At 42.9% G+C, this 24,185-nt stretch overlaps 1 protein-coding gene across 3 annotated transcripts in view; it reads right to left on the reverse strand.

Moving 5' to 3' along the window:
* Positions 1-24,185, reverse strand: part of LOC142560656 (KICSTOR complex protein SZT2-like) — a 276,101-nt gene that overhangs the window by 106,248 nt on the left and 145,668 nt on the right. For 2 of the 3 annotated variants that reach the window (XM_075672892.1, XM_075672891.1), the window contains exons 34-39: positions 21,076-21,207; positions 17,879-17,989; positions 14,516-14,848; positions 12,300-12,507; positions 7,933-8,071; positions 3,683-3,779 (exon numbers count right to left, since the gene is read on the reverse strand). In XM_075672892.1, the coding sequence (XP_075529007.1) occupies positions 3,683-3,779; positions 7,933-8,071; positions 12,300-12,507; positions 14,516-14,848; positions 17,879-17,989; positions 21,076-21,207 (1,020 nt within the window). The remainder of the gene's footprint in view (positions 1-3,682; positions 3,780-7,932; positions 8,072-12,299; positions 12,508-14,515; positions 14,849-17,878; positions 17,990-21,075; positions 21,208-24,185) is intronic. The other variant, XM_075672893.1, reaches the window with a different exon arrangement.

Below are 24,185 nucleotides of genomic sequence, written 5' to 3' on the forward strand. Positions count from 1 at the left end.
TTTTTGGACCATGAAAATAACCTTAGACTTCAGTGGCCCCTTCGGCAGAGTCTTTTATCAATGGCGTGTGAAATGCACATGAACGTTGTGTGTCTCAGTATTGCTTCTCTTTCCAGTAAGTAGTACTAACGACTCCAAAAAAAGATTTCTAATAATTTACAACATTTATTAGGGATGGAAACATTTTCAGTTGCATGCAAAGGTCATAAATATATACAGGGTGTCCCAATCAACTAGTATCATGCTCCAAGATTTAAAAAAAGAGCAATGCGTTACTCGAAGAAAACCTAATGCATATTGTTTACAGTACAGTGGAGTAGCTGCCAGTAATTTTTCGTTACTGATATTTAATTAGGTAATTGTGATTAATTATCTAGGTCGAGATTCAAAGTGTCAATTATTAAAGTGTCAATGAGGCATTTGAAGGCACAGCCAAGGGAGATCTAACTAGGGTATTTTCAGTGACATACTAATTGCATACCAATTTTTTTTCCGACTGATAAATAAACCCCACGAAATATGGAGAATACCATGTGACTGCGCTCCTGGCCAGATCATAAAGCAGCGCCCTTGAGCTCAGAGGGAGCCTCTGAGTTATCCTGAACGAAATAAAGGAAATAAAGAAAAACATCGTGATAGCCGTGCCCCTGCCGAAGAAACATGTTGCGTTTGGTGTTAGTTGGAAACAAGCTGTGATAGCTGTCGTCTAAGCGTAGATAAAGTGCACGGATGTATTTTTTTTTTTCCACAAAACCTACTGTCACAAAAGTGAATTGAAAACGTCAGTGCAAAGGTTTAAAGGTGCGTTTTGTTTTGTCCGAGTTGCCATGTCTTTTTCTAATGAGCCGAAGGCAAACATTGTTCTTGCATTGGGATCTGCAAACGGCAACAAGAGGAAGGCCGAAAATATATATATCAGTCATAGAAGTGTGGTGGTAGACCAAACGCATCAACTATCATCAGAAATTATGAAAACCTGAGACAAACCGGCAGCTTCAAGAAACAGCGGCGGAGGACTCCATCCTAGCCTACACACGGATGTTCTAGCATTTATGGCCTCAAACCCTCATGCCAGCGGAGGGGGCTTGGGACCCCCCCCCGTTGTCGGCTCCCATGACGTGTGACAGAATAACTTGCACCAGTGTGTCTAAGAGGTGATAATGGGCACGTACCATACACTGATGCCGTGCTATTGTTGGGCTCAATCTCAGACTCCTGAACTCCTGAAATTGGTACCTTCCGCCCAGGTACCAATTTTCAAGTCATCGGTTTGGAGGATTCTAAATGACGGCCTTTCACCCGTACCACCTTAACCAGCATCAATTATTGGAAGGTAGAGACTTGTAGAATCGTCTAAATTTCTCGAATTGGGTCCTCACAAAACCCGATGAGTCAACGGACTTTTTGAGCAACATCATGTGCACAGGTGAAGCCAATTTTCGCAGAAACGCCTAGGTAAATTTGCATAATACACACTATTGGAAGGACTCCAATCTACACTGGACAGAGCACAATCGGCAACGGTACTAGTGGTCGCTGAACGTGTTGTTTAGAATTTACGCCGGTGCTATAATCGGTTCCATTTTCTTCGATCACACTCTGACTGCATGGACAGCGTTACATGAACGAAATCCTTGAAGGAGTGGTGGATGGGTTTCTTAGCGAAGTCCACCGTCATGTCTTCCACTTCTGTGGTATCAGCAAGACGGGGCACCTGCACACAGCAGCAGCAGAGTCCGAAATTGGCTGTATGTGACTTTTCGTGCGCAATAGATTGGAAGGCACGGGGCCTGTAAATTGGCCGGCTAGGTCACCTGACCTATTTCACTCTATTTCTTTCTTTGGGGTTATGTGAAAGATCATGCTTAAATGATCGAGACGGATGTCAGATTAGTTCAAGGCAAAGATAATGGATGTCTGCCGTAGAATTCCGGCGTCGGTCATCAAGAAAGCCACTGAAGATGTGATAAAACGGACACAGTATTGCGTAGCTGCAAAAAGACACCTATTCGAACACGTCCTGTAGGCTGACGTTTAACGGAGCTAATGAATTCATAGATAATAAAGACACACTGAAATGTGATGCTTTTTTAATTCTATTTATGTATTATTATTTTTTATGCAGACATCCTAATTGTCAATTGGGCTCATTTAGAAGCGGTATATTTAGTTTCTTGAACGCATCGGTTTTGCCTTTTCTCTACACGTTGGTCGCTTCCCTGTATGTTTATTTTGCTTTTAATTTTTGACATGAACCTGTTTTTGCAGCACATATACACTTTCATGAAAAATAAAATGCTCACTTTAATGTGGCTTTCGTGCGAAGCAAGTTTCTGGCGCGAAATACAGCTTCGTGCACACTCTTTCGATGCAGTGCGAGCAATGTCGGGGTTTCGAAACATTCTATGCCTATTCCATTGCTTTTTGCATTGCGTGCGTGGTCAGAGCAGTACTTCGGCTGCTTTATCAAGGGGCTTTTGTTATCAATGTGATCAGTCGGCCTTGAGCGAGAGAGAATTGGTTCTTGTGGGGAAGGAGGAAAGGCTAGCACTATTTTCTGCAACCCATGCGGGACCACGGCTCAGCGCCAGCAGGGTGGAGGAGATCGGATTAAAAGAGAGAGAGTGTAAGAGGCAGAAAGGTAGAGGGTCGTTGAGATGGAAGCGAAGTAGTTGCGGATCAGGAAGCCCAAGGTGATGGGATGGCCGTTAGTGAGGCCGGATAATATGACATAGAAATGGGAGAAAGGAATAGCTGCGAAGCCGTGAAACCTGCTGTTGGCGCCCCTTCCGTACCATTATCAAGGTGATGCGCTCTCTCTTCGGGTTTGCGACAGACAATGCAGTTGCTTTTAATCAGCTTATTTGAGGGCACTGCTTTATGATGTGGGAGGGAGCGCACTCACATTGTGTTTTTGATATTTCGTGAGGTCTTTTTCCAGTCGGAAAGATATTGTATGCAATTAGTACGTTGCTGAAAACACTGCACTTATATGTAATTTCGGGGTGCCTACAAATGCCGCGTTGACATTTTGAAAATTAGTACAGTACCTCTCGAGTTAAATAATTAATTGCAATTACCGAATTAAATCTCAATAACGAAAGAATTACTGGCGGCTACACCACTGTACTGGAAACAATATGCACTGGTTTTCTTCGAGTAATGCAACTGCTCTTTTTTAATGTATTGGTGCATGATAGTTGGGGAACACAGTATATATAATTCACTCAGTAACTGAAATGAGGCCAAGCTGGATTCACTCCAAATCAGAATCAACAGCAGTCATATGCAGGAGCGCTTACACTTGGACTCACAGAAGAAAAAAAGAAAGACAGAGAGGCTGCAGTTTTGTCAAAAAGGCGAAGCAGTATTAATGATAGCCAAGTATGCGACAATTACACGAAGGAAGATTATACCACCGAGAGGACTCAGGCTGCGAAATTGAACTGTCTCCTACTATGAGGTCTTGTACATACTTATATAGCGCCATCAGTTCAGCACTCAATGCTTTGAGGTCACACGAAGTTTTTTCAAGTGCAAGGAATTATACATATATATATATATAGATGGGATCCAGAAAAAGCTGGTTTGACGAAGTTTGATTGAAGTGTTCATAACAGCACTGTTCAGCTGCGGGGCAGGTCTATTTTCCATGTTCAAATGGAAATCTGTGTTCTCTTACCTGATTAACAATCTTGCAGGTGTCCTGGATCAGTCCCACAATGCTTTCAAACACAACTAAGCCCTGTCTGAGTTCTGTACTCTCACCTGGCTGCTCTCTGTAAAAGAAGGCAAATAAAGTCATATGATCACTGTAATTACTACTGTGATTAGTTTACACATTTGACACCCCATCCCCTTCCCCTGAATTTTTCCAGCGCCAGTTGTGGGTATGCTCAAATCTTGACTGTCTTCCTTGCAAGACTCGCATCTGATCTTCAGCTTCCCTGCGTGACGATACGCGACGGTAGGAGTTCGTGACATCATTATGTAGATACAAGTGACAACGCTAGTTTTCCGCAAGATATTCGAGTGTGAGAACAACTTGCTTCCTCCTCTTTGGCTAGAGGAAAGCAATGTGCACAAATTCACCGTGCCCTTGACAGTGTGCTTTGCAAGCCTACAGCAAAAAAAACTTCCCGTTCGGGTTAGGAGTGTGGCACTGGAATGAGCAAACAGAATCACTGAAATGCACTTCTGTTTACAGGACCGTGGCTTCAAATAAGTTGGGCCTCAATTGGTGACTAGAGTGAACTAACATTCGCTTCGTATCCTTGTGTGGAAGTGGTTTTGGCACGTAAAACCCCATAATCTAATCCTTGTGTGGAGAATTGTATTTCTCTCAGCATGACTACTAATATTTTGGCTAGCTGGCACTGTTCCATAAAATAATTTTAAAAAATTCCCTTCATGTATGTTTGCTAGTGTTATGCAAATATTCGTATTTTTGAATAGTAGTTTCGAATAGTACACTATTCAATATTCACTTTGAGAGCAGCTATAATATTCGTGCTTTTTGAAGTGCTGGCAAACTCACGATCATGAGTTAGTTTACTGTCTAATACAGTCAACGACCCAATTTCCGGACGCGAAATAATTCGGGCCCCTTTGCGGCGCCGCCATGGTACCCCATAGAGTCAATGATAAGAACGTCTGAAATTTTGAATGCAAAAACCCGTCACCGTCCGATTTTCTGGTCTTTTTGCCATGACCGCATGTCAGAAACGGCATTATTGAAACCACCAATACCGCCATTTTGATTATCTCGCCGCCTCGAACAGGTGCTCTCGCATGCAAATCCTCTGGCAGGCGTAGCCACCACCGTCGCAATGCTAAGCCTAGCTACATCGACGTTCGTTACCAAGATTCTTGCTGTTCGGTGTCGTGTTTTTCATTAAAACAATTCGCCGCTGTTCGCAATGGCGCCGATTCCGCCATTATAATCCGCGCCAATGGCTTAGAAGCTTGGAAAGCACGACGAATTGCTATAATGTCGGTTACCGAAAGTCAGCTTCACCTCAATACAGCAATGTCACGCGGTGAAGCATGCGGGAAGTATTGCGGTGAAGCGTACCCAGAGTGGGAAGAGGACACAGTATGCATTCCTTAATTATACACGCGTGCATCTGCCATCTGCTGTCACAGCAAGTAAACCGATATGCCTAATAAGCGTAATGGCATATCGCAGAGCATATCTCATATCTTCAGAGCTATTTCGGACATCCCTGTGGCGATTTGAGCAATAGGGGGCAGTAAAAGGCATGCATTCGGTTTTTCGAACTGCCCAATTTTTTTATGTTTTCGCAGCCCCTAGGGAGCCCGAAAAATCAGACCTTGACTGTAACCAGTAAGACATGATTGTTAAAATAAGAATAGTCACACGTTTGGCAAAACTGTATAAATATTATAGTGGGATCTTGCAAATATATTAATTGCAGTTAATTCATCAACTTTGTAAAACAACGGGCAAAAGAAACCGAGCAACACGCTCCAGATATGCCGGTATAAGCTGGTGCCATCAATGCAAATCTTGCGGCCTTGTTTGCACGCACTTTTTTTTCACCACCACTGCGTCCATACACTTACCCCCATATTCAGAAATGCACCTTAATTTGAAGCCCATGCTTGACTTGATATACACGACGCCTGGTGCAAACGTGCCCAAGACACTTCTTGCGTTTCCTTTGGTGCATTCATGACAGGGGTCATTTAAATCAAGTCAATCGTGGGCTTCAAGTTAAGATGCATTTCTAATATGGGGGTAAGTTCGCAAAACAAGTTTCGGATAAAAATAAATACCTTTAAAAATTTCTCATAACCTTCCTTTCTTATAAGCTTTTATTTGTGAGAAAACTCATAAACATCGTTTCAAAACATTTAAACAATAATATTCAGAAAGAAAGCAATGAGTGAATGACGTCAACATTGTCAAAATAACAGAAGCTCGGTTGGTCATTGTGGGGTTCTCATCCGTGCTCTTGGGACAAAGGAACGACAACACAGTAGTGCAAACAATAACAAGAGCATTTATTGCACCTTTCATAGACCAACACCTGCTAGCCAAGTTGCTATCCACCAAACATGCCGAGGGCGCGTGACAAATCGCGGAAGTCCGACTCACCGCGATCACGTAGCGAGCACATATGTTCGCCCTATGCTAGACACGAATGCCTGGTCATTTGTGCATGCGAATGGTGGCACGTTCGAATGATCGTGTTTGTACATTCCGGGGTAGGCCTCGCAAGATGGTCTTACAGAAGTATGGATCGGCACACACGCAGAACGTCCGTGCTGCTTGCCAATTCCAAGCCAAAGAACCAAGAGCCTTCTCATTTTTTGCACCCAAGTAACCCAGCTGTTAGGTGGCGTTAGCAGAGCAACACTCGCGCCATCTCTCATACTAACCTGCAAGCATATCGACAGCTGCCGTAAAGGCACGCGGCGAAGCCGGATTACAGGAGACGGGAGATACGCGGGAAAACAACATATCAGGGGATGCGGGAGAGTCGCGCATCCCCCCTTCGTCAAGATGGACTCGAACGATAGCATGAAAAATCCAGCTTAGAAGTATTTCTCAAACTTCCCACTAACAACGAAGCCCGGAGTTTCAATAAATAAGTCACACTTGAATTAATTGTGGTATCATTCTCATAAATTAGCCTGCTTAATTCCACAATGGTTGAACACCATTTCACATCAAAGAAAATTAAAAGTACTTGCTCACACATATTTCTGGTCATGGAGAGTATGTTGGTATGAAGGAAACAGCGAAATTATAATTGAGTACAACTTGATTAGTGGGGTATACTTAATTAGTAATTTGTTCGCTGAACTATTCACAACTGAACACTTCTTCCATATGGGCTGTACGTTGGTTGGGTTTACAGCACTAAACCAAATTTTTCAGGCACCAAATTCAATATATCAAGAAGGATATGTTGGGCTTTATGGGGTTAATAATTGCTTGTATACAATAATTATCTTGCATGCCACTTGGCGGCCAATATTTATGAATGGCAACTATTTGATATTCGATTCGAAAATATTCAGCAAAAGTTATTACTATTCGCTTCGAACTCGAAAACTACTATTTGTACAACCCGAATGTTTGCACTACTGTGTGATGTGTTCTTTGTTATTATGAGCATTTAAATGCCACATTTCCATTATGTTAAGACGTGATTTGATTACTTATATTTATGGATAAATAAAGCACCATTCATTCACTACACAAAGCAACTCAGTAGAAGGATGAAAAGGATGTCTGACAGAACGATAAAGATGATTTTAGTGAAATGCTTGTTCAGCCATCTTGCCTAATGGTCAGGCCTCGCCTTGGCTCTGCATGTCTCCAGTCTGTCAATATCATTACATTAGGTATTGTTATTACATGTTCTAGTATATTCAATTCTTTTCATTACGCATCATGTTTCACTTCCTCTCACAACAACACTATCTGTTGAGCCATTTCAGAGTGCAATTTACTAATATACTCAAACCTTGATATAATGAAAACAGATAAATGAATTATCGGCCAGAATGAAGTAAATATAAACAATTTTGCTGCGATATTAATGAATAATGAATATATACTTATAACAACTATTGGATATATTGAAGATACCTTTGTGCTGGATGCGGCTTCATTAAAATGAGAGCAGCTACACAGCTAAACTTGATTTGACAGTGTTCACTGCTTGTCACAAACGGTAAATTTTTCTATTATTTATTTTAATTTCAATGTTTCCACTGATTTTGCAATTACTTTCGGGTTATATGCGAAGTTCCACCATTTCATAACATACCGTGGCCCTCATTTTTGGATAAAATGAACTTTATCGCTGGACCATTATGGTCAATTGTAGTGAGTGTTGTATGTACGTACATACAGATTTCTCATAGCAAGCTAATACACGAGGCACATGGTCTCACCGAACGTGGAAAAAGATATCCACATGGTCGAGAAATGGGCAGAGGATCAGCCAGAAGGGAGGCAAGTGGGAACGCTGGGTCTCCAGTGCGTTCATCCAGTCACGGTCACTGTCCGATTCGCTGCTGTCACCATCATAGCCTGCAGATATTACCCAATAAAGTCAATGCCCGAATCGTAAGACACATGTGTTATTAGCTTGAATTCAAATACATATAAAGTGAGAACAACGGCAATGTTTTGCAGTGTTTCCAGCTTCACCTACACAGTGTTTTTCTGGAAGTCTTATTCAAAGTCTCGCAACCCTTGTTCTAGATAAGACAGAACAATAAGGTTGATTTTATATTATTTCTTAAATCATTCAGAAGCCACTGATATAAAGTTAAGCGAGATAAGAGTAATTAATTCATTGCTAAATTTTCTAGAAAATTAAGAAAATTAGAATTTCTAGAAATATTGCATAAAATTAGAACAAAGATGAGATAAGTAAACATGGATTACATACTGAAAATAAGCACATAAAAAGTTTCATTATTGCTCAAAAGGCAAAGCATTGATAGCGACAGCAAAGCACAGTAGACTTCCGTTGATTCGACTGCAGTTAATTCAATTTTGCTGTTAATTCGACTCCAGCTGAAGGTTCCGGCCAGTGCCTATGCATTTCTATGGGCCGGCACCTTCGTTATTTTGCTCCTCAGGTTGGCCTTTGTCGGATAATTCAAACTTGACCAGTCGGCATGCACATGTATGAGCCATATGGTGACTCCAATAGTGTCCCCTTTAGTGGCAGCATCTGTCTCGGTGGAAGTTAGGGGACAGAGAATGTATTGAACACGTAATCTACCGTCAAAATCGCCTATCTGAGAAAGACGTGCTTCTTGAAGTATTATAACCAAATGTTAAGTTCATCTGCTGCTTGTGATTACATGGATGTGGTACTTCCATAGATAAATTTTCAAGCAATAGCCATAGCTCACAATGTCTGATTATGGTATTTACCTGACTGCAATGCAGCTCTTTAAAAAAAATGGGCCGAAAATTTTCTAAATCAGATACAAAACCAAAACTGCCTTTGCGGCATTTGTACGCTCTACCACATAACATACATGCATAGTGGTGAAGCTGACTTTACAAAACTAACCGGCCTTGTGCAATTTTATTAGAACCTTGCCCATTGTTCTTGCTAAAGAATCGGGTATGCATAAGATTTCTACTTTGTTTAGGAGCTTTAATGTCATTTCTTCATTAGTTTCCTACTTCAAACACATAAAATGTGGGTGCACATTTGATTTGGGGGTGTGTTAGAATCGGGCAAAGACTGCCTAGTGAATCAGTGGTGTGTTCTGGCGTTCTTTTTCTGCATCTTGTTTAATTTGAACCGCCGGATAATTCGATCAATTTCGTTGATTCCGTCAAGGCCAAAATATCCAAAGTCAAATGTGTTAGACAATTACAGGATGTAAGGTTCATAGTTTTATCGGATGTATAAATTGCACTAAACATTCACAAACTAAGCAAGCATGGTGTCACATGCGCACCGACAAACATAAATAGATCTCACTCAATGACCGTGAGCAGTCGCCATCCCAACATTGACGAGATGAGGAGCACTGGCAGCAGAGAGAATGCTTCGTGCCGTTACTCACTTCACTACATCTTCCTAAACAGATTACGTGACCTCCTACATTAGGTGCATGTATGAAGCCACCAGCCTTTTTGGCTCAGGTCTATGGGCAACATCCTAATGCGATATCCACGTACCGGGAATGTCCACATGCTCTCTCTGTTCACCTCACAATATAACACGCGCCAACGCCCCCCCCCCCCCCCCTCCTCGTTCATGCCATACACCAGGGTGATCTGGGCCACACATCAAAAGACCTGCGTCATACTCTCTCCTCCTGGTGGGCCATGTTCACTACATCCAGGGAGATGATGGCACCTTTCGCCAATAGACCTACTTCTGGCACACGAGTGCCACCAATGGTTGTTCAAGTGGTTATGAGAAATGTGTGTACGCCGCAGAGACGGGCATCACACTTTTGCTTTCCACCTGCACCATGCAAGCACCTGTCAGCTGCAATAACTGAAGCAAATTTGGCAAAGTGGCGCATGTTACTGCCTAATACAAACAAGAACATCTTGTTTATTGTTTGGCTGCAAACTACCTCTCACCTCCTTGTGATGTTAACCGTCTAGTGTTTCTACGCACCACTGATTTCATTTATTTTACAGCCGAGCTGGGAACCCTCTTTGCCTACTTAGTGTACAAACCCTTCCAACTGGCTTGGCCGGCAGGTTATGAATGTGTAGTGTTTTGTTTGTTTTCTTGTTCTTGATTTTTTTTCCTTTGTTTGATGATCTCCATCATTTAAACCCGCACTCTTGCTTAAGCCACTGAGTCATCCTTTTTATTAAAGTTCATTGTCTCCCTCTCTTCAACTGAATAATCCTGGGTGATGGCCAAAATTTAAAATTTAGCATAGCAAACAATGTCCAGATTGAATACTAAATCCAGCAGCATCTTCCATTGTTGCAGAGGCAACTGTCAGGTAGACTTGGTTAATGGTCCACCTTGTTTAATATTCTGTTTTTTACAAGTGAACATTATTTGACTTTTCAATGCAAAGTCAAGGGACAGGAGATTGCTTTACAGTGTCTCGCACAGTTTTTTAAAGATTAAAAAAAATTAATTCATTTTGTTCCGTGTTTGTTGGGTGGTAATGGAAAGCACACCATTGCATAATCGTCTAGCACCACATCTGGGAGGGAAGATGTAAAATTTTTTATGTGCTCTGCGATGTTGTGCAAGTGCTCTGACGAAGCATATTGCTTAACTGCAACTGGTAGTTTAATGTCTGAGCCGTGCTGCATATAGCATGTGCCCAAAGATGCAAGGAAAACGCCCTACTAACTTTTGTTATGTATACCAGCTGAACAGTTTGACTTTCACAGAGATTGTCACCGTGAAGCAGCAACCTACATCCCTTGCGACCAATATGAAAATGAAAACGGTACTGTGAACTAGTACCTAATTTTGGAAGATCGCGGCACGTGAATGCAATACTGGGTGTAGCCAGGCTATGAATTCGATTCCATCACAATGTTTTCTCATGACTGAGATGGGGATCATGGGCGACATTTCTTATTTTCTCTTCTTTCATTTAAAGATACTTTTTTAGAAATAAGAATACATGAGTGCCCAACCTACAAGCAACCAACTGGCGAGCAACCTGGCCATTTCTAAAACTTGACAACGTATATGCATTTATTTCAACAAACCACTATGGCAGCAGAAAAGGTACATACACCTTTTCGTTTAGGAAGCCACAGTCTCTTTGATTATGCGCTGCCGGGCAACGTGCAATTCTGTAAATGAAGTTTCAAATGATGGAGGTGATATGATTATGGCGGAGCTTAGCTCTAAAAATAAAATGACTTATGTACAAGTTTTCAGCTTTATAATTCAAAAAATAAAGATCTGTAAAAAAAAAAAAGAGCACTAGTGCGTTTTGAATGAGGTAAGGAAAGACTGATAAGTTGATCACATTGTGAAACCTCACACCATATGATGTATTGCATTTCTGTAAACCACTATCAGAAAGAGGATCACCTTCATGAAGAGAGACGTCTGTAATTTTGAACTTTATTAATTACAAGAGTTGCACAGACAAAAGTCTAACTTAATGGTGCACGATGTGCTCAGCGACTTGCTTTTGTCTACCTCAGTGTATATATTGCAGATAACTGTGCATAGACGATCATCTTAAGATTAGACAGACTGATTTTATGCAAAACAAATGCTGTCTACTATTTTTTTTTTCACTACAAATAATCAACTAGTGGAACTGCATTTCTCAGATGTTTCTTATTCTAAATAGGTTCCTTAAGTCAGGTTTAAATGATCACCTTAGCAGTCAAACACAACCATGCTTTATGACCTGTGATTTTGTGTCATGAATGTTGTTTTGTCTCTGTTTCTCTCCCTTTCTATGCTTGCAAAAATTCTGACATGCTCCTGGAATTGTTATAATCAAATGTTCTTATGCTCATTTGCTGCTTGCGATTACACGTATGTAGCACTCCCATATGTAATGCTTGGTTGTGCCTTGAGGCTTACAAAAACAAACAGCTTAATGAAAATCCACAAAGGCAGATCGCAAAAGATATGCAGTTATGAACGCATTCACAGGTTTCAATTCCAAGGGTTCTGTATTTGGTTCCAAGAGCAAGCTACAAAAACAGAAGTGCACTTGAATACAACAGCCTGTCATGCTGCACCTAAACTTGCTAATTAACTCTCTTCTTTTTTCTACTGGGCCCAATAAAAGGCTGAATAAATACAGCTATCAATAACCATAAGGCATACCATCCTCAGTGTTGCTGATCTGCCCGCCAACCTCGCTTAGTGCATTGGGTGTGGAGCGCGTCGACTCCAGCAGGTGTTGTGGTGGTCGGAATGCCATGCCGTGGCCCAGGGACGAGGCCAGGCTGTCCGTGCGATCCCGGAACCCTCCGTCTTGCTGTTCTGAGGAGCCACTTTCCTCCACCAGCTCTGCAGGAGCTTCAGCTGCTGCCTGTTGAGATGCCAGTAATAAATATCAACATGCCACAGGTTCTTAACTCGAGGGAACGAACAGCAGAGAGACTTAGCATAGCGTTAGCGCCTTATTGGCACAGCACTAAGCATTTATAAACCCTGTGCAATGCTGTTGTGCCATCAGTTAGGTGAAAATCGATAACCTTTCCCATCTTGGTGCCATCCCGCAGGACTAGCAGTGTCAAACCGAGCAACTAATCTCAATATTAACAACAGAACAGCACTCATACTTTGTCCTCTGCAATAAGACGAGACTAAGGGATGGCTGATTTCGCCATTTATTTTTTGCTGTGATAACTGAGAGCATGTAACACCGGCGAGTCAGGATTGAAGTGGACAGTCTGAGTACTGCAATGTGCTACGCAGTCGCAGTAACTGGTGGAAGCCATTTTGGTAAACTTACCGGATCCTGGTAAACTACGTGCATGCACAATGGTGACGACTGGTAACGGTAACAGTAAGACAGTAAATGCTATGTGGAGGATATGGGAGAAGCAATGTGACATCATTCGCCACAGAGAATTCCCTGTAGACCTACCCTGCTCACATAGGTGAGGTGATTGTGGAAGGAAATCACTGTTGTCAGACTACTTTGGTGGCTTCTACTTTCAACACCACTTTTGATCACTTGCTGATGATGACAGCACCAGCACACTTCGTTAAGAGTGCAGCTGACCTCTGTTAACTCAACCCTAATGGCACCGACAAGATTGATTTAATTACACAGCGCGTTGAACTAAATAAGATGAAGAAAAGATGCCAGAACACACCACTCATTCATTTGGCAGTTGTTGCCCGATTCTAACGTGCCGCTGAACCAAATGTGTGCCCACTTTCTATTTTTCAAAAGCAGAAAACTAATGTAGAAATGACATTAAAGTTCCAAATATAGTAAAACTCTGACGTGCACCTAATTTTTTAACATGGAAAATGGGCAAGGGTCTAATATGTGTGGCACAATGGTAATCTGTTTCCTTAAGTCAGCTTCGGCGTGATACTGTCTTATGCAGAAATGCCTATGAAAGACGCGAAGGCAGTTTTGGTTTCGTATTTGCACTGCACAGGCAATTTTCAAGCCAATTCTCTTTAAAAAATTTTCAAGAACCGGTGCAAGTCAGAACTTGGCCGGCCGAAAATAGGTGTCTGATGGGAGATGACACAGCTTCCAAGCAATCACTGTCCCCTGAGCTTAGCCGAGACAGGCACTGTCACTAAAAGGGCTGCTATTGGAGTCCCCAGACAGCTCAGGCACATGTGTGCTTACTGGTCAATTTCGAATTATCCGGCAAAGGCCAACACCAGGACTAAAAGAAAAGAAAGAAAGCTTAGGCCAATAGAAATGCAAGGGCACCAGCCGGGACCTTCAGTTGGGATCAAATTAACTGAAAAATTGAACTAGCCACAGTCAAATTAATGGTAGCTGACTGTAGTATCCTTGACTCATCTTGCCATCACGGTGCCTGCACATGGAACACGCCTTCCAAAATGTGACCGGGTCCCTGTAAGTTCAGTAACCATAACAACAAAGCAATTGTGATATGGTTGCCACCCTCTTGAGCAGCAATTTGGTACCAGCCACCAGCACAGAGTACTGTTGCATGCCCTTCCAAGCAGGGATCGTTCACTCCACTCATTAGGAAGCTCCTCGCTCTGCTGGGGACATCAGCCGGCATCATGTCATTTTGCAAAACTGTTGCATTGTCAGATGATGCGTACCCCTCCCATCGATGGGCAAGACTTTTCTCCGGTGTGAATCTCTCTTATTGGCTAGAGATAAAATTAAAATAAACTGTATGTATAAAGTGAGATTAAGAAAAAAGATGTGGAGTGGCTTAATTCATCCAACGTGCACAACACACGCACTTGATGCACAACAGGCATAATCAGTGATTTCTCAGAGCAGCTATTATCCTGCAGTGAGCTTAGAATAAACTGGCAATGACACTGAAAGAATAGTTTAGTTGAAAGTTGAAATAAGCACGTACCTGGCTGTCTGCCGCCTTCTGCTCCTGGACAATGGTCTCCGATGACAAATTGGCAGCGTGATCGGCCGTGCCGCTGTCTGCTTCAAGAGTCTCAGCTTCCTCCTGCAGCTTCCGTCGCAGGTCGAGTAACTCCAGCGGACACGACGCCCCTGGAATCCGAACTTCTGGCTTTGGCTCATCTTGTGTCACTAAAGAGTCCAGCGGTAGTGATGACGCTCGTTCCAGGCGACGCTCGGAGCTCTTCGTCCGCGCGCTTTTTCCAGTTTGCCGCCGCCAGGCTCGGAACGATGTATGTGGCGCTCCTCCGTCACCAGACTCATCTTCATCTGATAACTGCATTCGTTTTTTTTTAATACCACAATTTACACTTCTGCCCCATGGACAACTATGGAGTTAGACCAGACCACTAAATTACATTTTCAAAACTTTTAAAGTGTCGTGGAAAAGGATAACACATTAGGGGCAGGGGAAAATGAACTTCATGCCTAAACCTCAGCATTGATGAATAATGACATCACTGTGATGGCTAATATTTTTTTATGTTTTTGCGTACCTGGGCTCTTCACGAGAAACATGTAACTGAGTGTTTTGCTTATTTTTTTATTGCATGCGCACGCTTTTTGGCTATAGCAAACAACTACCTTGCATCAGCCGAAATCTATTTTTCACATTAAGGCGGCACTGCCAATTATTGTTTGTGTTTGCGCACCCTCAGGTGCACGAAGTGTCCATGCATGGCAAGACTGACATACAGTAGCTGCAATTTTAGAAGTTTAATGGCGTCAGCGATAAATAAAAATATTAATGAAGTTAAAGGTTAAGTGCAATAACTTAATGCACTTAACCATGCCTATCTGGCACATCTGAACCATACAGGCAATGTTAACGACAGTAATAAATAATCTGCATGCAGTGTTGATTAGTCATTCCATGAACAAAACTGTTAATGAACAATAACAGGACAACCCTATGTCATGGACATTGTGCCATTTATCAGCAAGCCATGAACAATTCTAAGTGTTCACAGATAATGTGAGTGGCTGATTGACACCTTCGGACAACAGTGCACTAAATCACAATTTAATTGTAAGCTTCCAACGAAAAACAAACACCTAGGCACATAGTTTGAAGAATTTAGAGGCGAATGCTATATTAAAATATTAAGAACTAGCGAGAACCACATGCTCTGAAATCAACATAAGCATAAGGCAAGCATTAAGAGCTTTGATAATACTGAATCTCTGCAAGCCATAAGTGAAAAGAAGGGGAACAGGGAGGGGCCCAATTTGTGTTGGTCACAAATTGGGCCCCTCCCTGTTCATCGAGGGAGGGGCCCAATTTCCCCAAGCATCGAGGAAATTACTTGCCATTTTTGATTGAATTGTAGAAATGATAAGGTAAAGGGAAAATTAAAGTGGACTTAAGAGCAATTTGACAATCCCAAACATCCTGTACCAAAAGAAAGGAAATGGTGATCGCTCATGTACATTGCAGTTCAACATACACTTACATAAAACCAGCTAACATGGCTCAACTGAGATGTGATTTTTAATTTCTATGGCAACTGATGACATCGATCACACCAATCATGCAACAACATATGATCTGCACCACAAAGACATCAAAGCAGGCAGTCACAATGCACACAGGAGAGGATCTGTCAATCAAGTAGCTTGCAAGGTGTTTCAGGATACTACAACATGAATGGCTGGCATTTCAGTGCAAGGAAAATGTTCCCCAAATTAGGCATTAGCGTATGTTCATTAATGTATGTTAGTGTACTTTAGTTCATCAATGAAGCATCAAATGAAGCATTAGTGTACACACAGTTGTGAAGTTCATAGGTCACTGAATAATAGTGGCCTTCAGATACGGCAGGAACGAAGCACTATAGTTAACCCACAAACACCTGTTGCATCTTGCCGCTCTGGTCAGCCATTTCTGACTCCTACCTACATTACTTCACAACAACTTAAAGCACACACATGGAATAACAAACAAGCAAATTCACATTGAAGACATCCTTTGATGTTGCTATGCACCGAACGGTCAGCATCACTAAATGATGCTTTTTCAGCAGTCTCAAAGAATACGCTCCCACACCACTAGGAACAAATGCTAGCAGTCTCACATCTAGACACATCCACATCTGTTACACCAGCCATGTGCATGCACCATGACAAACACTGGCAGAGTTTCCACGAACAACAAACAACAAGCAAATCACTACCAACACATCAGCATGTTTTTTGTCGTCCCCTCCCAGTCTAGGAATGCGTATGCCAGACAAGCAGACCACAGATTGCAGCAACCACTCTTTCGTCAGCATCTCGCACGGAAAGCTCCACACTTGCTCTCCTGGCAGAGTGACCAGTTCCACTCATGAGAGATCAATTTCGCTAAGTTACTTGTAAAATTGTCCTGTCACCTGCTGCAGCTTTTCAGGCTTTGCTTTGCATTACACAAATTGCGTTTGTGAGTCTTCTCTAGATGGTTAAATTTCTAAGCATCTTAGGTTAATGTGTTCAGTTGTCACTTGTCATTAATGCAATAGTCAGAAACTAGAAAAACAGCACAAATGTTACCAGCATAGTTGCTTAACTCAAGTTAGCAATTTAAATGACAATTACTTTTTTGGTGGTTTTTAATCAATGCTTAAAACTAACTCAGCCACCTCCTAAAATGTGTATGGGAAAATTAGTGTAGAGGTACATTACCAACTCACTCAATTAAGGCCACGTTTTCAGCCAGTTGTTTGAATGAAATATCCCACTCATACTGAAACATTCCAATTTCAAAAGAATTTGTTGCCAAGAGAGTTGATGTGGTTTGCCGAGCCTTCCTTTCAACTGTGTGAAGCAAACGACACACAAAATATAGGAAAACACACGCAGGTACCACCACCATAAGTTTCATAAAAGGCTTCGAAACGGTGTATATTGTATGAGCACGTGCAGTACACAGATGCCGACAAAATAGAGATTGAATCCTGCCACGCAGGCACAGACACGTGCTGGCTAAACTGTCTGCAAATGCAGACGACGCACAGTATGCACATAACGCTCACAGATGCATACAATACCACTAATGAAGTGCATATGCGCGGAAAAATATGCGCTGTCTCGATGCCTTCTTTTCATTAAGCAGTTGGGGGTAGTGGCCCTTGTTCGCGTGTTCCACAATTTCTGCATGTCGTTTGTTTTGGGTCACTGGAAAGAACCGTTCGGGCCTGTTCAGGGAGGGCCGTCTGTCTCTTGGCTCGGATTCATCTGGCCACTCTGCCACTCGAGCTCCACATGCCACGATGCCTAATGCTAATGACACGGCATGCGAGACGGAGATCCTCTCAAGCGCCCCACTCACTTTGGCGTCGGGGCCGACGGCCTTCTGGCGCGAGACTCTCAATTCGGTGGCGTCGGCGCCTGCCTTTTCGTGAGGCAGTGCCGCTGTCATTTCCAATGCCTTGCTTCTCAGCTGCACGACACCGTTGCACCAACCTTTGAAGCTTCAGCTCTAGTAGTTCAGCTGTGTCATGTGTGTCATGACCCCTTTCACACTCTCTCTCATACTTACCACCTTTTGAAAATGGCACAACAAAGAAATTCAGGCCCTGCAACGGACTTTATTCTGCGAACTAGGATTGCAATCAAGTGCAGTCAAACCAAGTTACAACGCGGTCGCGTCCTGGTCCAACATAAAAACACCTTTGTAACATCCAACTTTCACTATAAGCAAATATTTGTTACACACTGATATTGGCAATAAACAATTTAGGTTTACTTTCTTGTATCTGATAACTCCTTATATGTACCGTAATATTCAGAATATACGTTGGCCTCTAGTATTGAATAAAATTGAAAAACAAAAAATTCTTCAATGCAGTTAACTACAGAACACACCTTATTCAATCAATAAGCTCATTCGTTGTCAACGATGAAAACTGCACTTTAAGTGTTTATATTCTCATCTGGCGATGGCCGTTAGACATGTATGACACTCCACACCACACCGCATCATTGGTGATGTTCAAAGCATCTGTTATGCAGGACTACGCCATTGGGCAATGAGTGGCATAAGCACTACGCACCCAAGGTGCATGCTGGAGATCATTGCAGCTAACTGTAGGCATCCTCGTGTGACTACGGGACATTCACTCGTTTTGATGGTCTAGATCCCGCTGACAGCCGCTTCAGGTTTTTCACACCATGTTTGCAGGCTGCAGTGGCTGACAAGACCTCTCTTCTGTGCCGATAATTTGTTCCGGTGGGTAGTCGAATAAATTCCACCACAACGTCTTCAGTTCAGCATGAAACACGCAGCAGTCAGGCAATTAAGTTTTCAGTGAAAATCAAAAGTTGCACCCACCATGGTTGCACAGTTTCACTTTCAATTCACGGAAATCAAACAGTGCAATGCCACCACCGTGCTCCTATTCGATTCCACATATTTTTTTTTTGCATCACTTTTTAATGCAGCACTAAAATCAAGCCGAAACCTGCTAATTTTGCACTCTGAGGCAGCAGTAACACATGTTTGCATTTCGTTTGTAAAGTTCGCAAGTCTGCAATGGCAACAAAATGGTGACACTGTCTCTCTGTTCTTCTTTCTTTGTCCCGTAGTGGCCAGATGACAAGTGACATTGTGCCAAAGACCCCAATATAAGACAAATAGGCATTTGTCCACTTTCTTTCTTTAATATAATAACTGAAACTATGTTCCCATTTTTACAGTGCGTTCATTATGTCGATGTTTGATTTAATCATAGTTACATGACTATAATGCAAACTTGAATATGATGCAAGAAGGGACCTTTGACCAATAAAAAAAAGTTTTTAATTGTGTTAAACTTCTAATGCCAACTGATCCAACAATGCCAATTTATAATTCGCAAAATAAGTACAGGCGTGGGCTTGCATAAAAAACTATCCTTCCTGTTTGCTGCACTTTTATTTCTTTGCAGACTCCCCTTTGCACGCATTCATCCGGATTGTCTCGAAGACAAGTTGGTCTTTCTGCTAAACTCAATCACCTCGCAGGAGTGCTTCGGGCAGAACATCAGGTAAGCATATCCCCCATTTTGCTTGTTAAGTAGTTTTACACATGGCTTCAATAAGGCTGGACGCTCGAGAAAGCTGCATTGTTGCATCCCTTCAGGCGCACTACATTACAATAAGAGCGCAAATGGCACAAGGACATAACGAATATAACTTGAAGCAGCGCAAAGGGACGAGGACGTGAACAAGAAAACAACCACAACAGGACGAGTACTAACTGCCAACTGAAGTTTTAGTCGAGAAGCACCAGCCATTTATAAACTGTCGAGAGCATAACAAGAACCATCAGTATTGACAAGCATCCGCACAGGGGCACAACCAAGTGCCAAGGTGTTTATCCAGAAAAATCATCTCTAACTTTGATAGGCTAAGTGATGCTGTGCTAACACACTTATCTTCTGCTTCACCTGTCAATCCTGATGGTTCTTGTTGTGCTCTCAACAGTTTATAAATGGCTGGTGTTTCTCGAATAAAACTTCAGTTGGCAGCCAGCACTCGTAATGTCGTGGTTGTTTTTCTCGATGTCCTCATCCCTTTGCGCTGCTTCAACTTAATGAACCGATTCGACCAAATCAAGTTGTTGCTACGACAGAAGGAAAGGATGCTAACACATGACCAGGTGTTATCATGTGTCACCTTCCGTCCTTATCCCATTCATGCTCTTATATATTAGACACCTTATCAGCTTGCCCAGTCAACACTCCTACATGACATTGACTTTCAATGCTCACTTGAACACTATAACTGCTCAACAAACTGTTTTATATGCCTTTCACTGTGCTAACATGAGTGCCACAATGTTTGATAACATGGTGACACTTCCACTGCTTACCTCACCTGCCTCCACAGCCTCCACTGTGCCTGTCCACGATGGCAGCAGTGATACCAGTGCGAAAAGCATCAAGCCACTGTTTTGGCAGCTGTCATCAACAATGACTGGGTGAACTACACAATGCTTAGGCCGAAAGCTTCAGAAGCGCTTCTCAATGGGGTGCGCTAGATAGCATACTGTTGGACATGCGTGACTGCTTGGTCTACGTGCTTTGCACAGGAGCAGGTTCCTGCAAATTTTTATTTTTGTTGAAGTGCAATGCCACTTATAGAGCAGATATTAGTTAGCTCCAGTGATTTACATTATAAGCGGTCTAATTCAGCTATCTCCTAAATGCGTATGAGTAGAATAATGGAAAGCTTTCCCTCGTAGTACTGGAATTGAGATTTAAAAACATTCAGTGCAAGAACTTTTCGAGATAAGGGGTGAAGAACACATAGTGTTAATATCGCGGAGGAACATTTTTTTAGATTATTTTGAAACATCAGAGTTTGTGTTAATAAGGGGTTGCTGTCGCTTTATCACGGGACAGCAAATGGTCCGAAGTTATACAGACAATCATCCCGCACCGACACCTTCGAATGCAACTATAAAATATTTTTCTGTGGGTCAACGTATTCAATTATTAAGACTGCAGAAAGGTTCTTAATCTTAAAGAAGGGCACATGACTCACCCCAAGAGGAGGTACGAGCGACCCAAAGGGCCTCCGCACCACCTTGGAATCCTTGTCATCCAGGACAACACAGTAGTGGTCCTTGTCTACCTGCTCCAGCTGGTAGCCTGGCAGGGTGAGGTGCTTGAACTCCTGCACAAGGAGCACAGCAAAGAGACAGTTGGCATGGTCGCAGTTTGACAGGGCAAGGCAATCAATCCATCTTGTAGTCTCAGAGGGAAAAAATTCCTCAAGCAAGCTAATGATTCCACGAATCTTTCTTTTAAAGCAGTGCTCTCAGGTGCCCATTCCTTCCGCGAGCATCAGCATTGTCCCTCGTAACCGAGCAAGCAAACACAGCAAAGGATGAAAGCGAACACGGAGCACAGCAGAAGATGAAAGACAGCGACAGCAAAGAGAGTGAGGAGGAAAGCTGAGCAGGAGGGTGCAGCAGAACCATGAGGGTGGAAAGCAGAGGAGGAGGGTATAGCGAAAGAGTGAAAAGAAAAGCGTAGTGCGGTGCAAGACAGGCTTTGCGGTAACAATGGCTACGAGATGGCACCAGTGTACTGCGCGTCGTCTGTATGGAAACAAAGCGTTGCATGAGTGGAGGTCTGTGTGCGGTGGCTGCTGTGAATTGTGCCCACGCGCTGCCTCTCATGATCTACCTATTAGCGAGGCAATCGGGCCACATTTCACTCCGTTTGCAACATGCCACAAGAAACAGATTGTCAATGCCAGCCAATATATTGCGAAATGAAAGCCTGTATACACCTGCACTCAAATTTCACATTAGGGAGTACCCTAATCATTGAATTTTTTTATCCTTAAGTATAAGTCATAGACATTAGCACAGCGGAGTGGTACATAAACTATAGCTCAATGAACTTGAACAAATTAACCCTTTAACTAACATTCCCAAGCTGCACTTGTCCAAGATGTTTGTACCAGCATCGCCAAAGGGGAGCCGCACTTGTGAACTCAATTGTCACCATGCCTTTGAGTATCAGAACTTGAACATATCTTTCAATAATTTCAATTCCCTTCGTTATCATCTGTGCAGACAATTATGTTTGAAGTTTACATATGTGATGAGGGAAAGTGCCTTTTAATGCGTCTAGCAATTTTTGGGAACTCCACTCACTTTGTAGTATGTTTGTATGCAACCTCTTTCATGGCACAACTTGGGTCACTGGGTATATGCCACTACGTATGTGCTCATTGTTGTCAATCGCCCAGAATGGGTATATGCCACACTCTTCAAAAAAAAAAAAGTAGAGTCATTTAAGATTTATTTGGTGCTCGGTGGAATTGAATCCCCGTCACTTGGGTTCCTCAAGCCCAGCAGCCCGGTGCACACTACACACCAACGCGCGTGGACAGCGAGGGAGCAATTCTCAGAGTTTGCATGCACTACTGTGCCAAGCATCTCGGAGTCAATGCACAGTCTTCACAGTAGCACCACTAGATGGCGCAGCAAAGGAAAGGGTGAGAGGAATCCGGCCACTGTGCACACCACATACATGAAGTGTTTACAGTACTACATACAGTAGGACCTCGGTGACACGATCCTGTTTCGTACAATTTTCCGGTGCCTACGTTTGCAACTGAGAATACAAGGAACAACCCAATACAATTAGTCCTTTATTGCCAGTTAATATGTTCACAGAAAACATCATCTTTTGGCACCAAGGTTCAGTACATTGAAAAAACTGTGATCATATGATAAGTTTTTCGGTCACTAGATCTTATGTGGAAAAGAAAAGGCATGAGGTGGCATGCAATGGAGAACAACCTCTCGCCGCAGCAGCTTCCCCACATTGCAGTAGAACCTCGTTGATATGCTCCCGTTAAGTATGTTTTAATAATATTTGGGGTTTTACGTGCCAAAACCACTTTCTGATTATGAGGCACGCCGTAGTGGAGGACTCCGGAAATTTTGACTACCTGGGGTTCTTTAACGTGCACCTAAATCTAAGCACACGGGTGTTTTCGCAATTCGCCCCCATCGAAATGCGGCCGCCGTGGCCGGGATTCGATCCCGCGACCTCGTGCTCAGCAGCCCAACACCATAGCCACTGAGCAACCACGGCGGGTGTTAAGTATGTTTTCCCGGCACCAACGTTTGCAATAGAGAACATAAACAATGACCCAATAGAGTTACGCATATATTTTATCGGTTCATACATCCCCGGAAAACACGATTTTCGGCACCAACATTCAGTGCATCGCCAAACTGCGATCGCATGATACCTTTTCCGACAGCTAGATCTCAAGCGAAAGAGAAAATGCGCGAGTCGCGCGCAATCGAGAACAGTATATCACTGCCCTCTGTGGCAGCTTCACTGCAATACTCGCTCGCCCGTCTCACGTGAACACGACGGCGCGCACAGTTTCTTATTCTGGTACCAGCAAATCTCCGCCTGGGTCGTCGCACGCTGCATTCACAGCTATCGCCGCCAAACCTGTTGCAATAAGCATCTTCAATTATCTGTTTTTACAGCGCGTGACGCCTAGCGCCATTGGTAATGTACTTCATGCTTTTAGTAGGCAGTAATCCGAACAGGCTGCCTTTCCATGCTGCAGGTGGTGCGAAGTGAGCGTCACATTTTGCTATGATGGTATCGTCTTCCACCATTGTGCACCAGCTTGATTTTGTTTTAGCTCTCCTTTGCCATTTCACAACACTACGCAATAGGAAAACAGCGAAGCGCATCTCCGGCCGGCTGCTGGCGCTCCACCAGCTCAATGCGCATCAGTGTCTTGCATAGGCATCTCGAGCGGCAACAATTCTCGCCGAGTGTACACATCCGAACTTCCTGCCAAAATGCCCTGCCTGAAGCAGCTGCTCGCCAGACCTAATTTAAGGAATGCAAACGTATGCTTGCCGAAGCCGCGAAAATGACAACTCGAGTCTTGAGCTACTCGGACCACACTGGCTTGACACGCATCGACATCTCATGCTGCAACGATTCGCATTACATAGACGTCAACTACGTCTGAGGCTGCCAAATTTCTAATTGAGTTCAAATTGTACATTTTCCTGATTAGTATGCTTTTCCTGGCGTATTTTCCATAATGTTCGAATTACATTCTACTGTATAACATATTTTTAAAATCTGGGTGCATTG

Source organism: Dermacentor variabilis, chromosome 10 (assembly GCF_050947875.1).
Source record: "Dermacentor variabilis isolate Ectoservices chromosome 10, ASM5094787v1, whole genome shotgun sequence".
NCBI classification, from domain to species: Eukaryota; Metazoa; Arthropoda; class Arachnida; order Ixodida; family Ixodidae; genus Dermacentor; species Dermacentor variabilis.